The sequence below is a fragment of the Thunnus thynnus genome, chromosome 23 (genome assembly GCF_963924715.1).
Source record: "Thunnus thynnus chromosome 23, fThuThy2.1, whole genome shotgun sequence".
Taxonomy (NCBI): Eukaryota; Metazoa; Chordata; class Actinopteri; order Scombriformes; family Scombridae; genus Thunnus; species Thunnus thynnus.
In genome coordinates, this window is record NC_089539.1 from 8,780,266 (window position 1) to 8,807,569 (window position 27,304).

The 27,304-nt window shown below is 39.4% G+C and overlaps 2 protein-coding genes and 1 long non-coding RNA gene across 13 annotated transcripts in view; all 3 read right to left on the reverse strand.

Moving 5' to 3' along the window:
- LOC137176310 (uncharacterized) overlaps positions 1 to 3,180 on the reverse strand; it is a 275,304-nt gene extending 272,124 nt beyond the window's left edge. For 4 of the 10 annotated variants that reach the window (XR_010925844.1, XR_010925848.1, XR_010925849.1 and 1 more), the window contains exon 1: positions 2,437 to 3,160. This is a non-coding gene — a long non-coding RNA (uncharacterized lncRNA). Of the gene's footprint in view, positions 1 to 2,436 lie in introns of all 10 variants that reach the window. The other 6 variants (XR_010925841.1, XR_010925842.1, XR_010925843.1 and 3 more) reach the window with 4 other exon arrangements.
- A 732-nt stretch (positions 3,181 to 3,912) lies between these two features.
- Positions 3,913 to 17,275, reverse strand: etnk1 (ethanolamine kinase 1). The gene is made up of 8 exons (XM_067582322.1): positions 16,971 to 17,275; positions 15,248 to 15,507; positions 14,254 to 14,394; positions 12,501 to 12,643; positions 8,460 to 8,543; positions 8,172 to 8,332; positions 7,100 to 7,173; positions 3,913 to 6,907 (listed from the first exon to the last, which is right to left on the reverse strand). Exons 1-8 carry the CDS (start codon positions 17,115 to 17,117, stop codon positions 6,835 to 6,837), a joined length of 1,083 nt encoding a protein of 360 aa, XP_067438423.1. The 5' UTR covers positions 17,118 to 17,275; the 3' UTR covers positions 3,913 to 6,834.
- A 2,423-nt stretch (positions 17,276 to 19,698) lies between these two features.
- Positions 19,699 to 26,846, reverse strand: pyroxd1 (pyridine nucleotide-disulphide oxidoreductase domain 1). 2 transcript variants are annotated; one of them, XM_067581732.1, is made up of 13 exons: positions 26,524 to 26,846; positions 26,321 to 26,401; positions 25,721 to 25,840; positions 25,075 to 25,203; positions 24,273 to 24,346; positions 23,888 to 24,084; positions 23,694 to 23,791; positions 23,410 to 23,512; positions 23,193 to 23,305; positions 21,720 to 21,842; positions 20,898 to 21,035; positions 20,616 to 20,705; positions 19,699 to 20,119 (listed from the first exon to the last, which is right to left on the reverse strand). In XM_067581732.1, exons 1-13 carry the CDS (start codon positions 26,599 to 26,601, stop codon positions 19,961 to 19,963), a joined length of 1,503 nt encoding a protein of 500 aa, XP_067437833.1. In that variant the 5' UTR covers positions 26,602 to 26,846; the 3' UTR covers positions 19,699 to 19,960. The 2 variants fall into 2 exon arrangements, with proteins under 2 accessions (XP_067437833.1, XP_067437831.1); XM_067581730.1 differs by having other exon boundaries at positions 23,193 to 23,308.
- Positions 26,847 to 27,304: the final 458 nt, after the last annotated feature.

Here is a 27,304-nt window from a genome sequence, read left to right on the forward strand (position 1 = left end):
CTGAGCCACAGTCGCCCAAACCTCAAACATAATTATGAATATTATATTCCATTTCTGCCAAGTCCGTTCTGCTAGATGCCACTAAGTTCTTCACATGCACCTTTAAAGGTATTCTCATTAAAACAGCTTATTAGACCTACTGTAAGTTGGTAGCAGGAGCATAGTTGTCTTCAACCTCACCTTGTCTTGCCACCGTTTACACAGCTTCAGTGTAATATTTTTTTAAACCCCAAGAAAAGTTGGAGTAAGAAATCAGATTCAACCAAAGATTGTTCTGCCTGCAGAAAAATGAGACAGATGAGATTGTTCTGCCTGCCTGAAATGTTTGTAGCTGATATTCTATTTCACAGGGATTTTGCCTTATGAGTTTAGCAAAACACTTCTGATAGATGTGCATCACAGTTGTGTCAGCACTTCTCCTCTCCAGCCTCAGCCTCCAACTTCCGACAGGGTTACTCCAGCACACACTCTGGGCCCTGGTGATATATGGTGTAACACATTACTACACACTTATACCAATTGTCTTCAGTTGGAAGTGGCTGCTATGACCTTTTTATGAGAAATGAAAATAAGTGGAGGCGCAGAACAGCCGATATTGGATTCTGTTGTTAATTAATGTGTGTATTATCCGGGTAGATGAAGCCGGGGGGAGGAAGTTAATTGAATTACAGTCAGCGAGCTGGATAATGCACTGTTGTAATTGTTTGACTGTATAAGACAGTGCTCACATTAGGGAGACGAAAGGCAGGCCTGATTTGCTTCTAGAGAATGGTAAGAAATTACTTGTTTGGTTTTGGGCATGAGGCATGAATGGGTTTCTAATTTAACCCTTGGGAAGGCAAACTGTAAATATGTGCATTACTGGAGCCTGTCGACGCATTCCTTTTACTTTTACAACACAAAGACAAACCAGCATATCACAACACCCCATCCTCTGGTGGTTTTGACCAACTAATAGGCCTAAACATTACTGCTGTCAGGAAAAAAATGTAAGCATAAAGCAAAGCTCTGTTGTCATGCTCACAGATCCCCTCCGAACACCTAAAGGACCGTCAATTTTTTAATTCAACCCATATTGCCTTTATTTAGACTTCATTTCACATCTGGGCTCCAAAACCAAATTGGGTCCTCCACAAAGAAAAACTGGCTCAGGGCTCAATGCCGCAAATAAATATAAGCCTATTTCAATGTGATGTTTTTTCAATAAATTCAGCCTTTTCTTATTTGCTCTGAATAGGAGGGTTCAATACATGGCATATTAATGTGCTCTCTTCTATTTTAAATATAGAAATCTATGTTAATAAGCGTTAATATCACAAATAATAAATGTCCAATAGGATTATTTTTGTACCCTGTGGTGAGCTTTATGCCAGGTTTGGGGACCTGTACACATCATTTCTTTCTATAGGTTTTGCTGCCATCTTTTGGTCATCTCTGGTACAAACTTTCCAAGGAGCAAAATACACACGTCTTGCAAATACTGTATGTGCTTTCTCAGTTCTGGCTGATTGAGTGTCGGGCTCTGATGGGAAGAATGTAGATGGCAGGATCTCTGAAGACACACAGACCCATCATAGCAACATTCTGGTGCCATAATAATATTTGACTCTGTTGTTTTGTTGCTTGCACGGCCATCATTGCCAAAAGAGTGATCTGGTGTCATGCAGTGACAGGGCTGATTCATTTGAACCATATGAGTCAGACTGGGAACAGCTGTTTTTTTAGGAAGGGACAGTGAAACTAAATACTCATTTTAAGATGTAAATTGGACAATGTGTCATTTTACTGACACAGGAAACAAATCCAGGTTTGTGGTACCAAACCAAACCATAACAGTGAATTGGTAAATCGGCTTTAGATTTATGCTCAAATCAAAAAGAAACAATGCACATATCATAGATACATGACTTACACACATTTCTTATGTTAAGAAAATCTCAGCAGACAAAGATATACAGTAAAGATTATACTCATACAGCTTGTACTGAATACTGAAAAACACTAAAACCTTCACAGATTTAGTTACAGGTTTATGTTCACCTCAAAAAAAAATCAATTTAAGCCAATCACATACACAAACAACAGTCTATGTGCTTAGCATACCAAAGACTGCATCCAAGACCTACATTATAGTTACTTATTGAAGCTCATTACTCACAGAGCACAGTTAAAAAACAAAACAAGAATGAAGGAATTGTCACAACCAACCCAGCAGACCTTGCACATTCACATATCAAACAGCAGGTGACTGAACAACCAAATTGTTCAAAGCTCTGTGTCAAGACAAACCCAAGCACATTAAATATGACCTTCATAACGTCAACAACACCTCAGCGAAGAGTAAATACTCAGCGCCAGAGGATATTTCACCAGGTAACAAACCAGCAGGCCAGGTGACAGACACAAACAAACAGCTAGAGGGTGTTTATGACTCACGTTATTTGACGTCGAAGGCCCATTCTCCTTTTTTCCATGTCCAAAAGTCGATGTCCAAGTCTCCATGTCATATAATATCCCACTGCAGGTAAAGTTGTGATGGTCATTTTGTTTGTTGCTAGCACTCCTCTTCTCCACTAGTCGATGCTATCACATCGTTAGCAAGACGTTTTGTTTGTTTTTAGGCTAATAGTCACATGTCATTTAAGTTTCTCCTCCCGAGGCCTTTTTCGGTGGAGAAGTCCCATTGTTTTCTTGTTTAACATTTCTTCAGGCGTATTTACATTTTCGAGGAGAAACAGCTTGTGCGCTTTCTCCAAAATTGTATATGCCGTGTGTTGCGTCGCTTCTGCGCGGTGCGTCGCGGGAAGGCGCCGAAAGTTCAAATTTGTTTAAAGGGCCAGTGTAAGATTTAGTAGGATATAGGGGTGAGTGGATACTCCTACCTTTACACTCCCCTTTCAAGCCTTTAGGAGAACCTACAATGACCGTGAAACTCACGAAAAATCATAAACTGTAAAAATAAATAAATAAATAAATAATGGACGTAGGCACCATGATGTCACCCTTTGGCTTGTGCACTCCTGTTTTGAAGCCTCGAGTTTGCGTTTGACCGTCGCCATCTTGGATTTTTGGAGCCAGAAATGACCATATTTGGACAAGAGGGTGGAGGTAACCCTGACGCTAGTGGCTAGCTTTTTCAGCCACAGAGGTTGCTGCTTGTGAAAAATGTGACAGTCCCTCTCTAGAGCCAGTGTCTGGTTTGTCCGTTCTGGGCTACTGTAGAAACATGGTGGTATAACATAGTGGGCTCGTTGAACAGGACCTGCTCTTTATGTAGATATAATGGGCTCATTCTAAGATAACAAAAGCGCAACAATTCTTAGCTTCAGGTGATTATAAACTAATTTAAAACTACTTATGAATATTGTATACCATTTCTTCCAATAGCCCCCCCTAAATCCTTCACACTGGTTCTTTAACTTTGACCTGAGTTGCACTGACCTTTGTGGGTGCAGCACAGCCAGTCGCTGTCATTGACTACTGCTTAAACTGAAAGATGGATGAAAAACTAATTACTTATATTTCTGAATTTCCCAAACTGTACAGTAACAAACTCTGGCTTTATATCTAGACCAAAAACACACAAAAAAACACAGACAAGCTAATACACAGTACCGGCTATTAACTCAGGGGGCGCTGTTTCACTGAATTACACTGAGTGAAAAGTGAGGGTGTCACAGCCATTACATTGAAATAATGTCTATGTCTATTGAGTGATAAAGGGAATCTAATTAAAATTGATAACTACTCTGGTTAGCAATCATAACATTTAAGATTCTGTCTTTAGGAAAACTGTCCTGCCAAAAAATTACCACGCATATTTTAACTATGATTTGAACCAGTAAACCAAACACAGACAGAGAACTCCTTGTTTAACAACTTAAGAGACAGGAGATTAAAAGAAGACATAAATAAGGGTAAATAGACTTTTATTTCTCAAAGCATGTTTACAGTATTGAAAATGTCATTTTTTTAAATTTCACCTCTTACCCCAGGCAACTATTCACTTTAATGTAACTTTTAAAAAACAAAAGAAAATAAAACAACTTCCTCTATGTACATTCATTCACATTTGAGAACAGGCAAAGATATTATTACATTTTTTTTTACTGTACATATAAACATATGCTACAGTGGCCAGAGAGAATGCATAAGGACAGATTTCTTTACAATGTTAAATACAAACACAATTCTGAAATTTAGTGTTCTAAGTAGTACTGAAATGACCTATGACACAGTGGAAATTCGTTTGTTTGATTCATATGGATGGGAAAATAAAGCCTATAAGCAGTATTTCAGCAGTGTGCTTATAAATATTTTCAATATTCTGAATATGTGGCAGTACAATTTGACAAACTGCATGAATTTATGTGTTATATGTAAACATAGTATGATAATCTACCTTTCAGACACCCAACAGAAATAATATATAATCTCCCACAGACCCTTCACATGTTCCTCCCACACAACTCAAACAGTTAATCGGTACCATCAAGTACACTTTTATGGAAGATTTTTACATATTTTAAAAGCCAATGTACAAAGATTTCAAATTCTTATTAGGTCTGAGTCAAACTACTTCTTCCATCTCAATTCCCCATTGTGAAAGACACACAACGCTAAAGAAAAGACAGAAGTAATAGGCCTAACCTTCAAACTTCAAAACCAGAAGTACAAAACAAGAGCTTTTACAGGCACACTGGCAGACTAACACTTCAATACCTACTCCTTCACTATGGTAGATGAACAGTGCAGTGTGAACATGAGTGGACAATCCAGTCTCATCAGTATTGGTCTATTCACGGAGCATTGCACACTTGTTACAGCAGAGAGCCTTTGGGCAAACTTGTAATAAGGTAACTTGTTTTGGGGAAATTGTGAAAACAAACTTGTTTCACCGCGTTTTGCACGCAAGTTTTAGGTTTAAATTGCTCAGGAAGCTCAATTCTTTTTCTTTTTTGAATATATTTGCCCAAGATTCATCTGTTATTGCACCAGCAAACATCCACACACTCTAAAAGACCACAGCCGTAACATTTCCATTTAAATAAGTATAAAAACTGAAATTTCTAAAAAAAAAAAAAAAAAAAAGAAAAAAAAAAAAAAAAAAGGTCTTAATTATCATTCTAATTCTCTTTGTGCTACATGGAAAAATGACAGTGCGCATTATGTACAAGCAAAAAAAACAGATGTCAGCACTTTGGTGTAGGCTTATCAAAATAACCAAGAGATGACGTTTTTCAAAGGCCTCCTAAAGCTCCTTTTAAAACACTAATAAAGTTAAACGTGAATATCAACAGTGACAGACAGCAGCCATTATTTTTCTTCTCTCCAACAGATGGTGCTCTTGCTCCTCAGGTCCCACTAACAGCTGGTTTTCATTGCATTTTTTTTTTTTTAACTTCAAAACAGATGTGTCTAACTTTACCGAGCTGACCAGCACTAAGAGATAAGATAACCAACTTCACTTTCTTTCTCCCCAAAAGTTCCATATTTTTCTACAGACCTTAATTTCAACATTGAGAGCTTAAAATGACAAACGCGAACAATCTGCAAGGCCCTATCACCATGTGTGAATAAGAACTGGTCTACAAGTATAAGAAATGGTCAGTCCTGCGTTCATAAGGACTGAACAGCAGTGTTTTGTAATATCTAAAGATAACTCCCAAACTTTCCCTGACATGGTTTGGTCTTGTCTCGTACAGCATGGCTTACAGCCAACGTCACAGTGAATAATGTTCCCCACACTGCTGACTTACCATGTGAGCTACCACTAAAATTCCTGTCTAACATTATGAACAATGGAATGTTCAAATTACAGTGAAATGCATGTGTGTCCCCTGTCGAGATTTAGACAAAAGGCACGTGTCAAAACAAACATGAAACCTACATTATAGTGAAAAACTCAATTGACTGTTCAGTGATATACAACTATTAAACTCAGGGGAGGAGGTTGGATGTAAACACAAGATGCTCTCCTACAACTTGATGTTTCTACCTTCAGTCTAGAAAGCCAAAACACACAAGCCCTCACCAAACTATGCAGCAACAATGACTACATGGCTATTCTGGCACACCACCCACGTACAGTATGCTGGGGAAAATAAGGGTGAAAACAAGAGTCACAAGGCAGGCCATAAGTTTTTTTTTGCTTAGTGTGGCTTTCATCACATGGGATTAAGGACAGCACTGGCCTTTCCATCTTGTCATTTGTTTTTTTTTTAACTTGGTTACTCAGCAAACAAAGCAGGCTTTGTATTGCTTTTCTGTCATTATAAATTTGGTCGTTAGCTGGCCTGTCTCTGGAGGGGTTTCCACATAAAATGTTCATATGAGCTTCTATGAAGTTGTCTCCAGGCAATCAAGATTAGTGTTTGGGCCACCTGTCAGTCATGCTGGTGGTTGCTATGTATTGGTTGTGAATGAGGTAATTTTCCACCCACGTGGTACCATTTATAGTTATTTGAGCTATTCGAAAAGCTCCTTACAAATAGCAGAAATCATGTTGATATCCTAATTGATATTAGAATAATTTAAACACCTACAGTAAATGTAGCCATGTGGGCTTCCCATTATAGCAGGTCTTACAATACTTCACACATGCCCAGACTACAAATGATTTTGGGCTACCTCCTGGTTATTAAATGTGACTGCAGATTATGGATAAGACTGTGGTCCATTCAATCTATAGAGATAAGGACATGTGGATGGGACATGTAGGCACTGAACAGTTCTGGCTCTTTCCTACATAGACCCCTAGAGGGCGCTGTGCAGTCATCATGTGAGGCACAGAGCAGGGTGGAGGGTAGGAAGAAAAGGAGGGGGCAGGGGCTTTTATTCTGGTAAGTTCAGTGCAGCTACCTCCGGTTTCATCTTGAAGTACTGATTGAAGCGCAGGACTGCATATCTGAGGGTAGAGACACACAGAGAGAAGAGTAGTGTCAGAGATAAGATAAAAATGTATGTGACATGTGACTTGTGTACGTAACATCTTGTTCTTAAACATGTGATTAAATAACTGAAATCTGCTGGACAGAAGAAAATAAAATAGCTCATGATAAAAGTGTGAATGCTGGTTTCTTTCAAGGTGGCAACATACCCCAAGAAGTCAAAGTCGATGGTGGAGAACTTGGCCTGAATCAAAGCCCAGAGACCCCAGAAGAAATGCGATGCCTAGATGAAGAGGAGAGAGAGAGCAAAAACGGAGACACCGAGGATTAGCAAGCGCTCACTGTCTAAAAGTAAATGTCGTTTCTAATTACCCAACACGGCTCATTCGAGCATGTACAAAGCCAGCAGAAGCCCTATGGCAACCACAACAAATAGCTGACACAGAAACACAATTGCTTCACTTGCCCATCCTCCACACTGTCCTCTTTTTCCTCTTGACAGTAAACAAGACAGAGTGTAGCTCAGGGGAGAGCGGCGAGCCTCACAAGGGTTACCAGTTGTCATTAAGAGTGCCAACCATATGCTGGCCGCCTCAGCGAGCACATCACAAACATCCTTCTGTCATACTCAAGAGCAGGTGTGTAGGTTATTGCCCACATCACTCTGCACTCTGTTTAACCAAATCACACTATAATCCATGTTTACTGACCCAACACCTGGCAGCAGGCCTGGAAAATCCACTTAGGACAAGCTGCTGGGCCTCTTACTGTACTCTACATGTGTTCAGTTTCAATTCTTTAATTTTGACTGTAATCAGGAATATGATCCAGCTGTTACACACTAAGTATTACAAAGACAGCATACTTGTCCTTGACCATACAGGATACGTCAAAACTAACATATAATTTTAAATATTAATGAATTACTTTTTTGCTACATTTTTTTCATATTCTGTCCAGCTCCAGTGACATCTTTGTTTTATTCTTTCTCATCAGTCTTCACTACCCCACATGAAAGAGTTTAGTGAAACAGAACCCAAACAGGAAGTCATGTGCCTCTACTAGATTGTCTAGAATCTCAACGTTATTCTAGCACTTCTTCCTCAAGTCAAAGTGTCAACACGAGTTCAAACTGATATCTGATCACAACATGACCAAAAATAACCAGAACGATCATTTAACAGTAATCGTGTAGTTATATTAAAAATATAGGGCTAAATACACCAAGTCCTAATTATAATCTTCTGTGATTTATAATGCAGGTGGAATACAAATACTTACCAGGGCAAATTGGTTGACTTGGACAAAAAGAATCTCCACCTCTCTGTCAGTCACCTCACTGCACTGGCCTTTATGCTCCTTATAGGCTTCCAGGTAGGAGCGGAGCCACTGCAGCTGAAAGGCCCGCCCTGGATAGTGACTATAATCCACTTCATTCAGGCCTGGAACACATGAAAGTAAACATTTATGAGCTCAGTATGGGGCGCTGAAGTCTTAACAAATGTATGAATGTGAACACATATTTTAGGGAATATTACACAGACATGTTTAGCTACAAGTTGTACTTACCAGCAAACTCATTGAAATGATTCCCAATGTCGTAGGCTTGGTAATTGTACCCAGCGTACTCGTAGTCAATGAACTTTACATTGCCTGGAAAGAGAAGTAGCATTGTTTAGGCACAGATACAAGAAGCAGACATAATATGAATGTGTTTTCCCTTTGATAACTCAGAATGTCAAGGCTTTTCATTTCATACTGTAACTTTCTTTCTGTCTAACTGGACTGGCTGGCTATTGGCTGATTGTGCGGGCGAGAGGTAAGAGTTTGCATTTTGAGGAAATAAGCTTTTGTGAGAGACATCACCACAGAAAAATGAAAAGGGGAATTAAGAGACATTTAGACTTAGAGGTATTCTTCTATATATAAACGCTGCCAAACACTTATCACATGCAAAACGATGCAACCATTCTTAGATAAAGGGAAGTCAGAGTCAACATAGAGATTCAGGATAGAGATTAAGTAAATGTGGGAAATTCTATGCTTTTATGTTGTCCTTGCAATTTTTAGTTTGGTATACCTAAGAACTACAAGAGAAATCATTGAAATGAGAATAGAAAGGTAGCTTGCACATCTACCATAAACAGTCAATCTCCAATGGTATCTAAGGGAGTTATCAGACCTTTTCCAAGAAACAGCAAAACAGGCAGCCAGGATACATTAGCAAAGATGAAAATGTGCAAATCCTGATGTAACACATGGAACACATACAAAATTAAAAAAAGGGAAAAAAGGAGTACAGCTGGCTTTCCAGAGAGTGTTTGTTTTGGATACGTGCACAGAGTGAGGGAAAAATGGCCAAGTCAAAGTTCTGTTTTGAGAAGAAATGAAAAAAAAAAAAGGAAAATAAAGCAGAGAGACAAAGGGAGGAAGATAGAAACATACAAAGAGACACTAACATGCTCTGTAGAAATGTACAGTGAGCTGCCAAAGCAATCATACAGCAACACACAGTAAGGTAAGTGCTCTCTCAGAAACTTTTTGACTTGACTAAAACTATGTGCTGACACAGTAACTGAGAGCCAATGCCTTTTGATGTTTCTGGGGTTACCTACAGAACAACTAAAGTCAATACACAGTCAGACTGTAGGCTTAAATCTGATGTTAGAGCATTGAGAGAGAAGGTCAAAGAATGTGTTGCTGCCTGATTGCAATTGTAGGCCACTGAAAATGTGACGTATCTGCATACATTAATAATGAACACAGAGGGAAGCATTCAGTCATGAAGTGGCTCATCTCAAAATACAAACCCTTACTTTAACAAGCCCAGTTGTTACAGAGATGTTAAAAGACTATTTGAATTTTGAGGAAAAATACATTCAGTCAACATTAATGCTACTCTTTAATTTTTGTGTTTTGGGGCCTTAGCTTATTTCTTTGCCCTAACATATAGAACATTAGTTTTTGAGGTGGTGCTGGACTATAGAGAAAGACACTTTGAGGTGGGTTACCAGCCGGCGTGTAGGTCCTAGCGGGACACAACTGAACACCTCCGGGCAGTGGCTATAGCCCCCCTGTGCAGCAGATGAAAAGGTTGGGGCAAACACATCTTTCACACATGCTCACTCTCTCACTGACACATTTGTCTTTTATCCATTCTTGCTCCCACGCACAATGTCGAAACATCAGGCAGAGCTGCCAAACCCCCGATCCTTTTCTCCCCCCCCCCTCCCCTCCCCTCGCACATGAAACCTCCATTCCCCTTCTCACGACACTCCCCTCCAATGCTCCCTTCTCATTTGTCCACTGTGAACCCAATAGCGTGACACCTCTGCTGCTTCTGCAAATGACTGAGTCTTTGAGAGGCTTCCTGTAGGCTGCTGAGCTGCAGATTTTGTGACCCTTGGGACCGAGCGAAATGTGTGCAAATTTTTTTCTTTTTTTTCTTGAAAACATCTGAGTAAAGTGAGAGGGGCACGGAGACAAAACCAGCTTGTGATGGGGACAAAGTAAAGAGAGACAAAAAGAAGAAGAAAAACTAATATGACACTTGTTGAGTGAATATTTTGAACTTTTAACTGTATCTTAAGAAAACAGCAACAAAAATGATCAAAATTTCCAATTTTTGCTTCATGGTTTTATCAATACAGGAAGTGGTGGCTTCTCTGTTGTTGCCTTTGGCAGACAAGTGGTTTCAAATCAGCACAGACAGCTGAGCAGAAATGACAGGAAGCAGCGTGGTAGCTGTTAAATCTCTTTTGAAGCCCACTCTGTTTTCCAACAAAAGGCTGTATATGCAGAGTACAATAGAGATTGGGTTTACTACAGCGATGGTTTAGACAGTTTAAGTGGGCGCGGCCAGATACAGTAATTATGGCTTGGAGCTAAAGTGCTTGTACTCCATTAAGGTGTCAATTCCATAATGATTGTTATATGTAGGTGTGTTCTAGTTGTAAGTGCATTGACATGTGTGATCACACTAAAGGTAATCAGGAGAAGGGAAAATTCCTTTCTATTTTGGCTCCTAATCAATAATACTTCTAAACAGGAGTACTGATAACCTCAGCCTCAACTTACTGAAGCCTGAAACATGATTCTGCAAGTCTGCAAACATGAATAGAAGTTGTGCACAAAAGTCAACATTTCGACATACGAGAGCTTTACTTAACATTAACTTAATATTAGCATTTGCACTTGAGGCAATGTTGCATTTTTCAAAACTCAGTTTACAGAAATTTAACAGAGTTCTATGTTGGGTGTTGGCCGATTACAGTGTTACCAGATATCTTTGCTTGCTGACCCAATAAGCACTATGCAGAAGCATGTTTCAGCTTTACTGTAAATGGTTTGCCCAGCGATTCATGTACTGTGGCTGTGAAGTGGAAAATTGCTTAGATGTACATTTAAGGCATTTGGCTGGCGAGTGACTTAAAGCAAGTGTAAATGATAAAAACATCTGTGTTATCACCACAGCATTGCAAGAAGCCTAGCAATAAGATGTCCGAGGGACAACTGGTGGCCGAGTAGCATTGGAGGGTGATATGGGTGCCATGAACTCATCCCGATTGGCCTGAGCAGAGGGCCGACTACACGAGGGCCCTCAGAGCCGACTGTGCGTGAGGTTTGTCTCTCTCCATTGCCTCCCCAGGGCAGGGCGGCGCAGTGCAGCCACAGCCTCAGCTGTCATTCCTAGGGGAAAAAGGCTAGACACAAGGAGCTGTGAGAAGGGCCCCACCCCTCGTCGCGAACGGACGAGGGGGCTGACAGCTCTTAAAACACCCCCAACCCACCTCCCACATATATAAAAACCCTGAACTCTCCTTTTTCACCCCTTCTTTCTCATGTTCACCCCGCCATTCCTCTCCTACACAGACAATGACTGGTACAGTTTGACTGATATAATCAAAGTCGATCAGTGCGACACATGTTTGCCTGAGGACAGGTTGCTTGACATTCTTAGCAACAAAAAAAAAAAAAATGGCAACATTGCTAAAAAAAGCACCGAAAAAACACATGCTATCAATAAAAGTGAGACTTGGTATGATGTAATGACAGTTTGTTCAGGCTGATAATGGTGGTTTTCAGTCTACATTTGAAGCACAGATTTAGAACGACAGATCAGACAGAATTTAGGAAACAGAATAGAATCCAAATTAGAAAACTACCAAAAATTTACTATGTGCCAAATATCTGAACAAGCCAATGATTACAGATGTCCACCAGGAATTTAAAAAGGTATGGGATATTGAAATCTGATGATTTACCACATATTTGCATACACAAAGAAAGAGCATTTGGCCAAATTTATTGGAGGCAGACACAAATGACTGTCCCAACCTCCAATTACATCATCTCCATAAATCGACATGCCACATTTGTGTATCTCGAGCAAACCGAACATCCAAATAACTGGATTCTCTTATCTGACCGTTCTAATTCTATGCCTGCAGCCCGATGAAAACACTGACAGTGAGTGAAGCATGTGACAAGGGTTGAGGAAGTGCAGTTAATGCAATCCTACCTGAGCGGAGGCACCAATGCAGTTCACTCTACAACACAATTCAATCACACGGTAATGTCTATGACTACGCTTGTGCAGTTAATACTCACCTGCCTCCTGGTTATAGATGATATTCTTGCAGAGCAGGTCGTTGTGGCACAGAACTACGGGGGAGCCCAGCACAGACAAGCTCTGCTGGAGCCACACCAGCTCTTCTCGGAGGCACCGTTGGCTGGGCACCTCCATGTGCAACCTGGGGGGGAGGCAGAGAGCGGAGGAGGGTGAGGATATTGATGAAAGGTAGGAGTAGTTATTGTCTCAAAGACAGATGGAGGTAAAGTCAGTATGAGGAACCTGAAAGTAGAGAGTTAGAAATAGAAAGGGAAGAAGAAGAGGAAGAAAACAAACCACGATGTGTAGTCTAATTTTACAGGCTGGCACTGTGTTTTACGAGGCAAAAATGGGAGACAAAGAAATAGTCATAATCAATTTAACTGCAGATACATGTATATGACACTTCTGAACGATGTCTAAACCTAATTTTAGCTAGCATGATAGTCATTATTAAATTAATAAATCATCAACTGATATCCTCCAAATGTTACTACCTGATTTAAAGATTTTGTGACTTGACTTAAATCCTGACTACAGCTTATTCACAACTACATTTCCATCCTATAAGGTTAGGTTTAATTATTTTGGTTAGTTTAGTTTTATGCACATACACAATGCTACTTGTGCTACCAAGATACTTTTTCCATTGTAAATGTCATGAGAAGACCAGAGAGGAATCGGGTAAAACAGCAAACAAATAAACACCCACACACATTTCCTTCCCCTGGCTGCTTCATTTCGTTAATTAGTTAATTTACCGGAGATAATGCACCAAATTATGTTTATCAGATCATTACCACAAAGCTAACCATCATCATTGTTTTTGACTTCAGAATATAAGCCTTTAGATAGTGCAGGGTATCTGAGTGTTGCAGTCTTCCATGAGTCTTTATCAGTATTTTTCACACAATGTTAATATTTGGGTGACATCCATGGAAATCAACAGCCTACAGAGTCAATGTTTGTTTTGGATCCATTTTGGGTGCCAATATCTATGAAGGTAGTTGTTATAACCAATGCAATTTTTAAACAATCAAGACTTATTAATGGTGCCAAAGTGTCCAAAGCGTGTTGGTGAACTACCACAATCATCATTCAATTTCCCTGTGATGCACTGCACTTCTGTTCCTTTGTGTTGATGCTGACACAAAATGAACGAAGGGGAAAATTCTGTAACCTACATACTCAGATTGAGATATGTCAGTTAACTAATGCAATATTGATTTTAGCTTATGCATGTGTAATACTAGACTTCAAGCTCAGGAAAACAGGAGTTAATTGACTCACTAAATGTAATATTTATGACCCCCTTCCCAGAAAGCAGTAGCAAGTATCAATCAACAATCTATTACTTTTTCTTTGAGCTTCATGTCAGGGTTAGTAAATAGTATTAATCTTATCAATAAATTTCATATTGTCCTTTATGTGTACACTTTGGTTTTGAAAGGGTCGTTCTTTCTTTGCTTTTTTGCTCTTTATTCAGGATTTCAAATGAGTACTAAATTCAAGTCTAGGTAGCATAATGCAACTTTTATTGGTCTAAATATTGGCTATTTAAAACCAGATAACATGTAGGTCTGCAATGTTGAAACAGTGATTGTAAAAAATGTCCGTCGTCTTCTATGAGAGCTTTACAAATATGAACACATTTATCTCTAAACCTGGCCTGAAAATTAAACTGAATTATGCTTTGAGGCTTTCATCCACATATGGAAACACTTAAAAGGTTAAACTTCTCTATGGTCTCACCTGGCGTTCTGCTCAGGGTCCTTGAGGTACTTGGGGATGAGAGCGAAGTACTTGCCCATCTTCAGCCACAGGTCAGACTGGGGCACCCAGCCGTTGTGGGCATGGATGGCATGGTACTTAGCAAGCTGCCTGGCAATGAGTCTGCAAGGTAGAAAAGATGAAAAACAGGAGGATTAAATTAGCAAGCATCAATTTGCAAACAAGCTCATGTCTAGCCATTCAATTAATTGTATTACATTATGGAGGGATCTTTATTATTTCATAAATGGGAAGGAAGGTACATTCTTGTCAGAGGGTCAAAGAAAAAAAAATAGAAAAAGACCAAAAACAAAACACTTGGACATTATAAGAACAATTCTATTTAATTTATTTTGGTTTCTTCATAGTATAAATTAGTATAAATCAGCACACAATTATAAACAAAGTTGCTACAATGTCATATTTCAGGATGAAATTTGTTACCTATCACATATCCTCTGTCTGTCAAACACAATGGATCATTTCCAGTTTTACAGACTTTTCCATGTTCAAACTCAAATTAACTTTATTTTTCAAACCAAATAAAACAATTACTTGACCATGTAAACATGAATTTTGGGGAAACTATAAAAGAGTTGAATTTTTTAGTATTTTGTAGGAAATTTCAAGACTTTGACTTCAAACTGTTGCTACTGCGTCATCGTTAAAATAGTTCCATATTGCGCAAGGAAAGGGTGGACCGGTGCAGGAGGCGAAGATGGGAAGAAGAGGAGGGAGAGAAGGGGGAGAAGACAGAAAAAGAAAGTAAAACTGGCCATTCAAGTCTGGCCACTTAAAACAAAACCAAACCTGTGTGTCACTGTCAAGAATGCAAAACTGGCCCCAGGGTGGTACTGCAGGCAATACAAGCATCTGTATTTTTATAGTGAAACTCCTAAATGACAAACTCTTGTGTCAGAAGAATTTGTGAAAACACCCCTCTCAAGACTGTTGCATGACTATGTTGCATTTTTACCTGAAAACAGGTTGGCTGCGGATGTGCTCAGGCTCCAGGGCGGTTCCCTGCAGAAACTCGTAGCACAGACCGTTGTTGAAGGTGCAGTACAGGCGCGGGGCACAGCGGTGTGCATGTAGTACTCTAAAACTTTTCACTTCATTTTCCCTATCGACCAACAGTTCTGTTTTATTGCCATAAATACGGACCAGAACCACATCTTGCATGACCGCACCCACATAGCAGCCCAGCAGCTTATTGGTTATCCCATCTGTGAAGAACTGCAGAGACAAACAGAAGGAGGAGTGGAGAACAGGTGAATCAGACAATAAAAAAAAGCATAATTTCTCATGTACTTCAACAATCTTGACACCTACAGTTGGACAACAGTGGGACCATCCTCCACAACATGCCATTTGTACCTGAAAACCTACATTGTTATGACTATTACATAAGTTCTGAAAGGAGTCAGAATCTGGCAAATGACAAGATACAGAGGAGGAAATGAACCTGGTCATGAAAAATTAAGTCATGTCTGAGTTGATTTAAGCTGAACTGTCTCTGTTGTGAAGCTGGGTACATTTTTGGTGAGAGGTGGGGGACGTTCCAACATACCAGCCCTAATTGTTCACTCTATCAGGGATTGACTGAGAATGACAGGACTGTCAGGAATTTTATTTTTCATGAGGAAGCAATGACTGGCATTTGCTGAGTTCCCATTTTGCTCTCATTGACGAAATACAGACAAGTGTGGCAGAACATGTGACCAGCTCCCATCCTCACTGTGTTTACCAAGTGGAGACACACCCCCATTATGTTACTGGACAGGGAAAATAATCCCCTTTCAAGGTATCTGCACAGACAGTAATGTTGCATTGCTGTGCTACTCTTAAGATTTGCAACCATTGTGTTCCCTTCTCTTTTTGCTGTAAACACTAGTCCTCTTTGACCAAGCAAAGTCACTTATGCAAAAAAAAAAGTTGATGCAAAATCTAGGGTCATCTATCATCTGTTTCTTCCAGAATAGTCTACACATTAGTAGGATTATATAACCTATTCTTAACACAAGAGTGGCTTCTCAACCTGCCTGCCAATCTCATAAATTCCAGAAAGGCAGTCATTGGGGCGTAACATTTAGGTCTTAACTGGCAGATATACCTCTCTGTCACCTCATTACATTGCTTACAACACTCACAAGTGTGTGTGTGTGTATATATATATATATATATATATATATATATGCATTATATATAGATTATAATATGACGTCGTTACAGTAACTCATATGAACAGGCTTGTCCTGGTGTGCAGGCTGCGCCAAAAGCGGCGAGAAACTCCCACTGTTTGATCATGAGCAGAGCTGACGCAGATGCTCATTTGGAGAGGAGAAACATTAACCCTAACGGGGCGGAAAATGACCGCAATATCTCCCGACCTACATAACATGGCAATGAAATCATCTATCAATCTGACTCGATGTCAACAGCAAGTTTTATAGCGTCCGAAGTGTACTTCTGGGGGATTTAACCTCTCTGTGGCGTCATTATAATAGCTCGCTTCCTGTGACATTTGCTACTGAAATCAATGAGGCTAGTTTAAGATTAGCTAGCTACGTCAGAGCTGTAACGTCACTTTTTTGCGTTTTTAATCAACATTGACTGTAAAGAAAGGAATATACACGGCAAGGGACATTGTGGACAAATTGTACTGAGCAGTGAAATGTTAAAAATGAAACAAACGGCACCTTCATTTTAACCTCGGATGGCTTCCAGCTCGGTCTCAGCTCCTTGATCAGCTTCAGAGCACCGGGTCTGTAGTCGCTTTCGTCAACTGTCACGTCTATTTTGGGCACAGCGGGAGCCTCGTCGGGGACGTGAATGTAGTTAGCCATGGCTGAATGTTTGTTTCTGTAAATATCTTAACGCTCGGACAATTACGGGGAACTGAGCAACCGCGAAATGCGCAATGTATGAAAATGTTAGACTACGCGGCGGGTATATAATCGTGCAGTAGTCAGTGTGCGGCAACGCCTCTCAAAAAGACCCACCCACTCTCAAAAAAAAAAAAAAAAAAAAAAAAAAAAAAATTCACCCGATGCATGACGGTAGTCTATTGAAGGAGCGCTTGATCAAATCGTCAGCGTACACCGCCGGCGGAGACTAGTCGTTAAAATTTTAATACGCACAAGAAAACAGGCTTAAAACCTGTTTATTCAACTCTTGTTATTTTGTTATTTTCTTTATGTTGTGTGTTGTATGTTTTAACTATGTAGTACTTCCCTGCGAATGAAAAGCACAGTACAAATTAAATACAATATTATTATTGTTATTATTAATTTAAAAAAGAACGTCTTAAACACATAAACGCCTAAACACATGAAGTCTAAACACATATACAAGTTAAAATTTTAAAAGTCATATTTTATTATATACCATGTATATAGTCATTGCACAATTAATAATTACTACAGCTATCTTACTACTCTTGTTATTATATATTCTACATATATAATTACAGCACAATTTATAATAATAAGCTTTTCTATTTTACAATTTAATTCTATTCTATTGTGTGTTATGTGTGCTGTTGTGACTTAAATTTCCCTCGGGTTTAACAAAGTATTTCTTATTTGTAAATCGGTGTTCCTCGGTGCCACACACAAGCGTACGGTGTAACGCCGACGTCACATCCGTTATCTACTTGAATGAAATAAGCTTTGTGTCAAGTCTGGGCGTTTTAAATGTCAGTGCTGTGAAGGCCAGCAGTCTGACACAGAGAGGGCAAATCCACTTTAACTCAAGTTAATCTGGCTTTTTAGTGATGCTTTTGTGACTATAATGTATTTGTTTAGTGGTTATTGGCCACATAATAACTGACTGAGTTAAAGATCATACTGCCCTTGTTTTATGTGGTAGCAATAATGGAAGACCATGCTCTCACCACAACATAATGTATTGCTTTGTTATATGGAGGTAAATTATTAAATATAGAGTATTTATTAAAAGGGGACAGTTACTGTATATCATGAACAAGTCAATATAATATTCTTTGCATGAAGCATTTAGGCCCATTGCCACTTGCACAAAACTTATGTAAACCATTTTAAAGCTGTTTAAAAAAGTCCACGTGAGAAAACACTCCCCTTGCAGAGGCTTGTCCACTGTAAATATATGAATCTAAATATACTATGCATCAGTGGTGATACCTTTGGTGAACTTCCTTCTTCACAATATTGCTAAATCTTGGCCTTAACACAATTTGATTATGTATTGCCCACTCATACTCCTACGCTGGCATCCAATTCATGCCAGCCCTGACTAGGTGCTTGGTGACTAACACACATAAAAAACATTGCACCAGTTATGTTGCTATTCTAGCAATCTCCATGTTCAATAGGGATTTGAATTTTATCTTGATACATGCGTCACTTTGATCAGTGTGATTCACCCTGTAAGTAATGCCCTGCTCACCCCCCACACAGGTATCACACTCACAGCCGGCAAAAATGCCTTGCGCAATCAGTCGATCACTTTCTGCTGGCAACATGGCAGCTCTACTTGAGCAGAATGGAGGCTGTCATCTCGCCCAGGGAAACTGTATCACCAGCTCTTTAAGGAAAAAGTGTGCTGTTTATTCATGACACCCACTGATTTGTTTCCCCAGTTTTAAATGAGGCAAAAGAACTGGAACATGTCCCCATTTCCCCCTCACTACTAGAGGCCTTCTTGCGCAATCGTTGCTTTACACACGTTGATTTTTACTTGTTTTGCATAATGCTCTGTGAGTAAAAACACAAGGTTTCCGTATCAACCTTTATCAGCCAATGGGAGCAGCTAAATCAATGTGGGCAGGTTCCTGTTAGTGATCCAGTGACCCCAAAGACAAATAACACATACTGTATATATCCATTAAAGCACAAACCTACGTGCAAACCAACAAGTGAGTGGTTGGTTTCTATTTTAGTTACTTAAATCTCCTGTGGAGGTAACACTTTCCACTTGACTTCTAATGCTTATTGTCCTTTCAAAAGTGGATTTTTAGGGGATTTTCAAATAGCAGAATCTCCAAGAGCAACATTTCCATGGAACAACAGACAGTATTATGTGAGCTTGATAGTGTCTATTGTTAAAATGCCTGCTGAGGCACAGGAGGAGGTGTTGCTGCGGTTTAGGTTGAAATATGATCATGAGTCTCTAAGCCAACAAAGCAACAAAGGGATTTTTCTTGTTTTACCATCAAGTAATGGTGAACATGTCCTATTCTTCAGTATTAAAAAACATCTATGTACTTTATTTCAACCTTGCTGTAGTTTTAAGTGGTGGATTTTGCATTTAAGCTACAACTAAGCCAACAGTTTTCCAGTGTGATTACTGAAATGAAACCTAACAACACTGAAATATACACCCTTTTTTGTTACAGTAAATCATGTGAGAAATCCTTTTTTTTTTTTTAAACACAAGTACACATTCACCTCATTTGTATTGGACAATAATTTATTTCACAGCAAAAATATATTCTTTACTTTACAAGTACATAAATAAGAACCAGGATAATCTCCTTTATCACACAGCTGTTTGTCAGTGCCAAAAGAAAAAATCAGACACGCCTGTTTGTTTGGACACTGAATGCAACTTTTCCCCCAAATTCTTTTGAGCCTTAAATTCATATTTCTGCATCAACGTCCTCTGCCTTGCATGATTCTTGAGTTTGCAGTGCTCAACATGCTCCAAAGTCTTAATCAAAGTAGTCCTCTATATCAATGTTGGGGTTGAGCAACTCCTCTCCGTACGGTGTCAGATCCATCTGGTTGAGGATCAGGTTCTCAAAGGTCTCCTCAAGGTCTGTTTCCCCGATCAGCACTGCTCCGACCATCCTCCCTCCTGTGAGAACCACCTGGAACAAAAAATCCACAGGTAATCATAGTAAAACTTAAGCTTGACATGATGGTTTCTAAAGTGTTGGACGAAATGATTACAAGGATGGAAAGTGTGAGGCAAGACATCTTTAAACGCTAAAACATCTATTTATATATTCAATTTCCACAAAAACAGACTGATTCAAAGTTTTAAGTGTGATGTTTTCTATCACCTTCCTCCTCCTTTGCTACTGACTCACTACCAGCATTACATCATAGACACAGAAAAACAGTGGAGCCTTTCACAGTGAAAAAAATTCCAAAATCACATGGCATATTTTCCAGATGCCACTGGCTCTCCAAGAATGTATAACAGAATCCTAACAACTTGAGATTTTGATACTGTTTACGTAAAAAAGGGACAGTTCACTAAATTTGTATGTAGAATAACGAATCCTTTGACTGACATTGTTAAGACACTAAAAACATCAACACACAAGAGTATTAACACATTCTTATTCTGTTCAGCGTCACCTTGACATACTCCACGCCTTTGGTGCAGCGTACCAGCAGCTCCTGGTCGGGCCCCAGCCCCTGCCCATTAAACTTTCCCAGCAGGACCACCTGTGGAATTACCAGAAGAGAGGAAGTTGTTTAAATGCACAGTGTGAATGAGCCTAGAGGTAGAGAGGACACTCATTAGCACTGCTAAATGACTTTGAAGTAAAGGAAAATGGTTATAATAATTAGCCAAGCAGATGATTAATATGATGGTTATTGTTTAAATCACTTCCATTGCAGTAAAATTTCACTCACCTTGTAGTTGAAGAATTTAGTAATATGTGAGAAGAGCTCGAAGCAGAAGTCCAGTTCTATTGGTTCTGACAGGACGTGTGCAGCCATGCAGCGACCCACGTACCAGCCCATCTGACGGGCCTGCGTCCACAAACGCATCTGCACACAACATATAGTACTGTTTTTCAGCTTATCAGCTTCTATATCCACTCTTTTAACTTCCTGACTAACCTGTTATTGGAGCAGAGAAATATGTAAATTTTACAATCTGGCTTTCTTCCCAATAACAGGGGAACTGAACCAAGCCTGCTTGTTAATAGGCTGTGATCAATTCAGCATTAAATTTACTTATTTAGAACAAAGTGATATGGTGGTGCTGGCAAAACAAATGGTAAAACATACACTGTACTATAGATTTTCACAGATGTATGTTATCACACCATTTTCTAAGTACTGTGTATACTGGCATGCTGTGTACTGGTATTGCTATTTCGATAGTAACTATGAGTAAATTTAAAACATGCTCACTAACTCATATCGAGGATATAAAGTTTGATTTGTTTTTGCTTTAGTTTGCATGTTCAATAATTAATGACAGGATTCAGTTTAGTTACATTTTACAATTACGTTTGTAGTTATATTGTACTGAATCAAATTTAATCAGATTGAAGTGAAAAATTTGAACTGCATCAGCAGAATGTGTCTAATAGATATTCAGATGTGGAAACTGACATATACTAATTTAGTCTGAAGGCAAATAATCAGGCAGTAGTGGTAGTTTTTAAAAATGAAAAGTCTGAAGAAAAGAAATGGCATCTTACACAGTTTTGTCTGTCAGCCTACCTGCTGCCACATTGGGCTGTGTTCCCAGCATGCAGTGCACACATCTCCTGCGGCATAGACATCTGACTCTGATGTCATCATATAGTCATCTACCTGCAGGCCTCCGTCACCTGCCACAGCAAACTTAACACATACAACCAAAAGCAACTGTCATTTTCAGGGACCGATATATGATTATCTTTTCTGTTCACAAAGGGTCCACAGACACAAAACACAAAGTAACATGCAAACTCTTCTCTGCTGTTGAATTTACAAATGTGGTTGCTTTACTTTGGGGAAAGCTTGCTAGAGGGAATTCAGGCTGAAAACCAGAGTGATAGAGGCTCATCTGTCCTTCAGTGACCTCTAGAGGCCTCAAAACACAACTGCTGAGAATTTAGCCTGATTTCTGGGTCTCTTAGTGTTTACCAATAGTTTACTGTTTGATTTAAAGTCCCCTTTCAATCAAAAATCTGTTTTGCTTATTGTTCCTTCAGTTGGATGTTTGAGCTTCACTGCTCAGAATGATACGGTGAAACTCAAATGAATGGGACGGTGTGTCCAAACTCTTGATTGGTGCTTTATGTGCAGAGTTTGACATCAAAATGCTGTTTTCATATTCATCTGCTAGAGAAGGAAATTTTCTCTGTGCTCATCTTAAATCTCACTTTAAGGCGTGTACCTACGAGCATGATTTGTGACATCACAACTAGTTTGGAGTCAATCCTGATCCAGTATGCAATATACAAGTGTGATGTGGAAACCTGAAGCTCCCAGTGTACGTACATCTGGCACCAGGATATCTTAATCCTCCTGTTGTCCTCGGGTCAAATTTGACCCGTTTTCAAATGTTTTTATATCAGAAATATGGATTTTTTTCATCTAATTGTCTGAAAATCACATGGATGGTTCCATACCACACACTTTGCAAGTAAAAGTAATGATCACTACTTTCATCGGGTCAATTTTGGGTGTTTTATTAAAATTTATAGCACCTGTGGACTTTTGTCCTCCCAATTACACATGAAGCATTGATTAACTTTTCATATCAATAGATGTTACTGGCTGTGAGGTCATGCATATTTGGCCACTTACAAAGGGACAAATAAGACTGTAGCTAGGCTTCATATTAACAGCATTACATTACATCATCAAACCTTATGTAACTGTGGGCAGACCCTGAAGTGTTGGTCCAAATAAAAGGTTACTTGGGAGCACAGGAGAGCTAATTTCTCCTTATCATCTGCCTGCCCTGGCGTTTCTTTTCAAAACTAGGACAGTGATACAATGGCAAACCTAATGATCATGGAAGAAATGTAGTCCTGATTTGCCATTTGATGTGGTTTATGTGTCAGTTGGTCAGATATGTGATCATATGATGGATAAGGGACAGCAGGAATCATTTGAATTGAATTTAAAAAGATTGTGAACATCCCTAAACAGCTGACAGACTTACAGATATGATCTGTTTTGAATATGGATGAGTGTGCTTACATTGTTGCCATGGAGAAATGGCTCAGTGTTTGGCACGACACCGGTGGCACTGACAACAAAGTCACAGCCAAATGTCTTGCCATTGGTTAACTTGATGTAAACAGGCCAGGTCCCTACTGAGAGAGAAGAAAAGCTTGAGGACTGAAAAGTTCGAGGAAAAAAGGGGGCAAGAAAGGGATCGGTCAGTTTAAATACAAGCAGCGAATCTAGTTCTCACCGGTCTCAGGTCTAAGTGTTTGCTGTGGGGAATTGAGCAGCTCCTCAGAGGTGAAGATCTTTTCCACCTCACACTGGTATTCCACTGAAACTCTGCGGGACACCTGAGCACACACCAGCAGAGAGAAGAGACTCAGGAAAAGCGGAGGGAGGTGTAGCGTAACAGAAGGTCAAGAAAGACATATAGGTTTATTCGCAGCAGGAATTTTCTAAACAAACAAGCTGTTAGGATTAGCACAGAGGTATTCAGTAACAAAAAGGTGCACACTGCACACACTATCTCACCTGCTCTGCTCCTTGTAGAACTATTCCTTCGTGCCAGTCTGGGCCGAGGGCGCTGCCAGGCTCTGTGGGACCAGAACCACGCCCTCGCAGGTTTCTATCTGGGAACACACACAAAAACACACATATGAGCAATGTTTTGTATGGGAACAGATTCCTCTTTAGCATATACTTTTGAATGACTCCAGGATGAAGACCTGCTGTGAAGGTCTGTGACGCTCCGGCTGTCGGTTCCTCTGTGGCGTAGCGAGTCCTCTTACAGGGAACAGCTCTCTCTGGTTTGTCAGCTTCCAGTGACGGGATGAGGAACTGTGCCGCTCCGGCGTCAAAGAAGGTGTTTCCTATGGCTTTGTCCTTCACAGCCCAGATCACCTCACAGCCCCCCACCTCATACCTACACAGCATATATTCAATAACACCTCATAAATAAAGCGACAGTGTGAATCATCTCTGGTGATGTTATATGCAGTGGTTCCAAGGATATGGGCTCAGTCAGTTAATCATTTTAGTTTAGATTAAAATATTGTGTCAGAGGAGCACATACAAAAGTTATAACCAGCATGCTAGTTTAAGTAGACTCACACTAATTCCAAGGCAATCCCTCCATTTCCAACGACAACGATTCTCTTTGCGCTGGATAACCGCTTCTGAAACTCCTGAAACACAAATACAAAGAAAACTGCTGAGTATCAACATGTTTTTTTAAACCTCTAACCAGGAGGTTTATACTGGTTATTATTGTCAGGTTATTATTACTGTTTTTACTGTGAAGATTTGCCCATTTTTGCCCACTTTTGTAAACTCTAACAGCTCTCTTCACCAAGAATGTTTGTACTTATCTTTTATTGTTAAATGTATGATCACCTTACTTTCGTGGTATTTTCTCTTATCTTCTATTTTTGGATTGTTATGCACAACAACACCAAGACAAAATTCCTTGTATGTGCAAACCTACTTGGCAATAAACCAGTTTCTGACTCTCACCCTCATTCTGAGGTTATGTTTTCAGTCCAATGTTTTGACTGTTTGTAAGTTCCCACGATCTTTCAACCAATGTTTATACACATGTCTATTCAACAAAATAAAGAATATACAAACTTGATGGAGTACTTTCTTTTGTTTAAACAAATGCAACAAGATATTGAAGCAGTTGAAAAGGTTATGGATACACTTCTGTACACAGAACAAAGGCCGAACACACCGCCTATTTATTCTGTATGTTTGTATATCCAGTTTGGAGTTTACCTTAGAAGAAATGTCACAGTTACAAGACGGAAAGGAGCTTCTTGCCACTGTAAGAAGCTCCTTATTTGTTCAGTGTCTTCAGGAATTTCAGACCTGTATGTTAATACAAATACAAACATCCCGAGCGAATGGGTGGTACCTGAGCGCTGTCTGTGTCCCGTATGCCCAGCACATAAGGATTGCCTTGAGTTAGGAGCTTAGGTCTGCCCCCACTGCAGATACACAGCTTCTCATAACCGAAAACACGACCATCTGCAGTTTCCACAGTCTGAGAGCAGAAAGTAGAATTTATAGGAGATAGTGATTCATTTTCACATCAAGCTTTAAGTCTTCTTCTCTCACTTTGGGAACATAATGATCTTTTTCACAAATTAAAGATGTAATTGTGGACATCTCTGTTCACATTTTGCCACATTTTTAATGCTAATGAAAGTCCTACTAGATATTACAACAGACTACACAGGGTTACCATATGTCCACAAGGTGGCAATAGTACGCAAATAATAGCCACTAGAAAGCCATTGTTGTGATATGCTGCAGGAAATCACTGTCTACACTTTGTTGAAATTATATCGTTACGCAATTAATTAAGGAATTAGAGCATATATGGCTTATATTACAGCTGATACTGCAGTTACTCACAGATGTTACATGTAGTCATGATGACCTTTTAAATCTAGATTACCAAATGAGTAACATAACATAACTTTTTTCTACACACCATTATGGAAATATCATAATTTATCTATACATTTATATTATCCTCTACAAAATTAACTACTTACATGTGATTGTGTGTTGAGTGCTTTGACAGCAGAGTGGATGACAGTCAGGTTGGGGAATTTCTCCTCCAGGACACTGGATGGTTGCTCCTCCACGTCAAATTCTTCCAGTATCTTGGACACCTTCCCATAAAGTGGTTGTTTAATGAATACAAGGGGGGATATGTTGACTTAGAATAAGATAAGTGTCAATATCTGTTGTCATCATTTCCTGGATGACTTAAAGGGCATGCTCCATGCATTTATACAATGAGGAGCCCAGTGGCAGAGCACAAAATTAGCACCAGTTACCAGCCAAATGCTGGTAAAATATGCAAGTGGCTGGTAGGTATGCGTCAATCACCAGCCAAAAAAACAATGGTTATCGATTGACTGACTGGTTAAATTTTACATTCACTAGCCATTTGCCTGGTGGACAAAAAGTTAATTTTGCACCATGCCCAGTGAGAAACAAAATAAGATAGAACTAGGAGTAATAAACACAACAAAATAAATGGTCAAGTAAATGGAATTCAATCTATACATATATATCACATTATAAACATTATACACATAACAGTAGTCAGACTACATGACCTGACTTGTGGGGACAGTCATTCTGACCTGTTTATAGTTGGTCACTGCCTTGATGTGTGGACCTGCTGTAATCAGAGCCACGTCAGCTGACTGGATCTGGGATGATAGCTGTCAATAAAAGATGCATGTTATAAAACAGTAACTACAACACATGCATTACAGTTATAGTGCCTGGGTGCATAGATTTAACCTGTGTAGAACTAACTCGTTACTTATGAATTCATTTTCACCTGCTCAACACATGTCACACCGGCGATGCCACCTCCCACGATCACAAACTTGTATGTTTTCTCTTTTTTATCTGCCATTGCTAACGATATGTAGCTAACACTAAGCTAGCTGCCGTGCATTTTCCGACGCCGGGATGTGTCTAAATGTTTCTCTCAGTGTTGACACGTTCATAAACATTTAAGGTATAACTAGTAAAAGGTTAGAGTGTCGAAATGTCTTTAGAAACTTTTTGTTAAAGCTAGCTGGAGGTTTCTCGTCTCTACAGCGCATGAAAACGAAGACCGAATAAACGCAACATCCGTGTTTACAATTTACTACGGCAAGCAGGAGGAGGGTTTTTCAAAACGCGCGCTTCAATAATGTAATAACGAGCCACACGCCTTTGTTTTTACACCTAAAGCCTGAACAAACAACTATCTCATAGTGACGATAATATTACAGGTGTGTGCCTATTTTTGGCACTTTGTTTTAGTCGAGCTGTGTAACTGATGTGTCAACTCACTAAAAAGTTAGGACAGTATGAGTTACAGGTGTCAAGTGGAAAGTGGAGACGTGTAATATAAAGGACATCATATCAGTGAGGATCCACATAAAGAACACACTGATAGAGAGGAATACAAAATATGATACTTTATATAGGATTATATTATGGGGTTTCCTGATACCTGATTATCTAATTACAACTTATAAAAGGCAAATTTTTCTGGTCATGGGCATGACAATCAAATTGGTTTTGAATAATAATTTGTTTCTGACATGGTTTCTCCACAAAAAGGTTCA

Excerpts from the sequence above, each read along its gene's own strand:
- etnk1 (XM_067582322.1), bottom strand. The coding sequence starts at position 17,117 with ATGGCTAACTACATTCACGTCCCCGACGAGGCTCCCGCTGTGCCCAAA. Across the intron at positions 15,508-16,970 it reads CATCCGAGGTTAAAATGAAG|TTCTTCACAGATGGGATAAC; the intron begins GTGCCGTTTGTT and ends TTGTCTCTGCAG. Across the intron at positions 12,644-14,253 it reads GACCCTGAGCAGAACGCCAG|GTTGCACATGGAGGTGCCCA; the intron begins GTGAGACCATAG and ends CCTCCCCCCCAG.
- pyroxd1 (XM_067581730.1), bottom strand. The coding sequence starts at position 26,601 with ATGGCAGATAAAAAAGAGAAAACATACAAGTTTGTGATCGTGGGAGGT. Across the intron at positions 23,792-23,887 it reads GTCACAGACCTTCACAGCAG|ATAGAAACCTGCGAGGGCGT; the intron begins GTCTTCATCCTG and ends GTGTGTTCCCAG. Across the intron at positions 21,036-21,719 it reads ACAGCCCAATGTGGCAGCAG|ATGCGTTTGTGGACGCAGGC; the intron begins GTAGGCTGACAG and ends TGTTGTGTGCAG.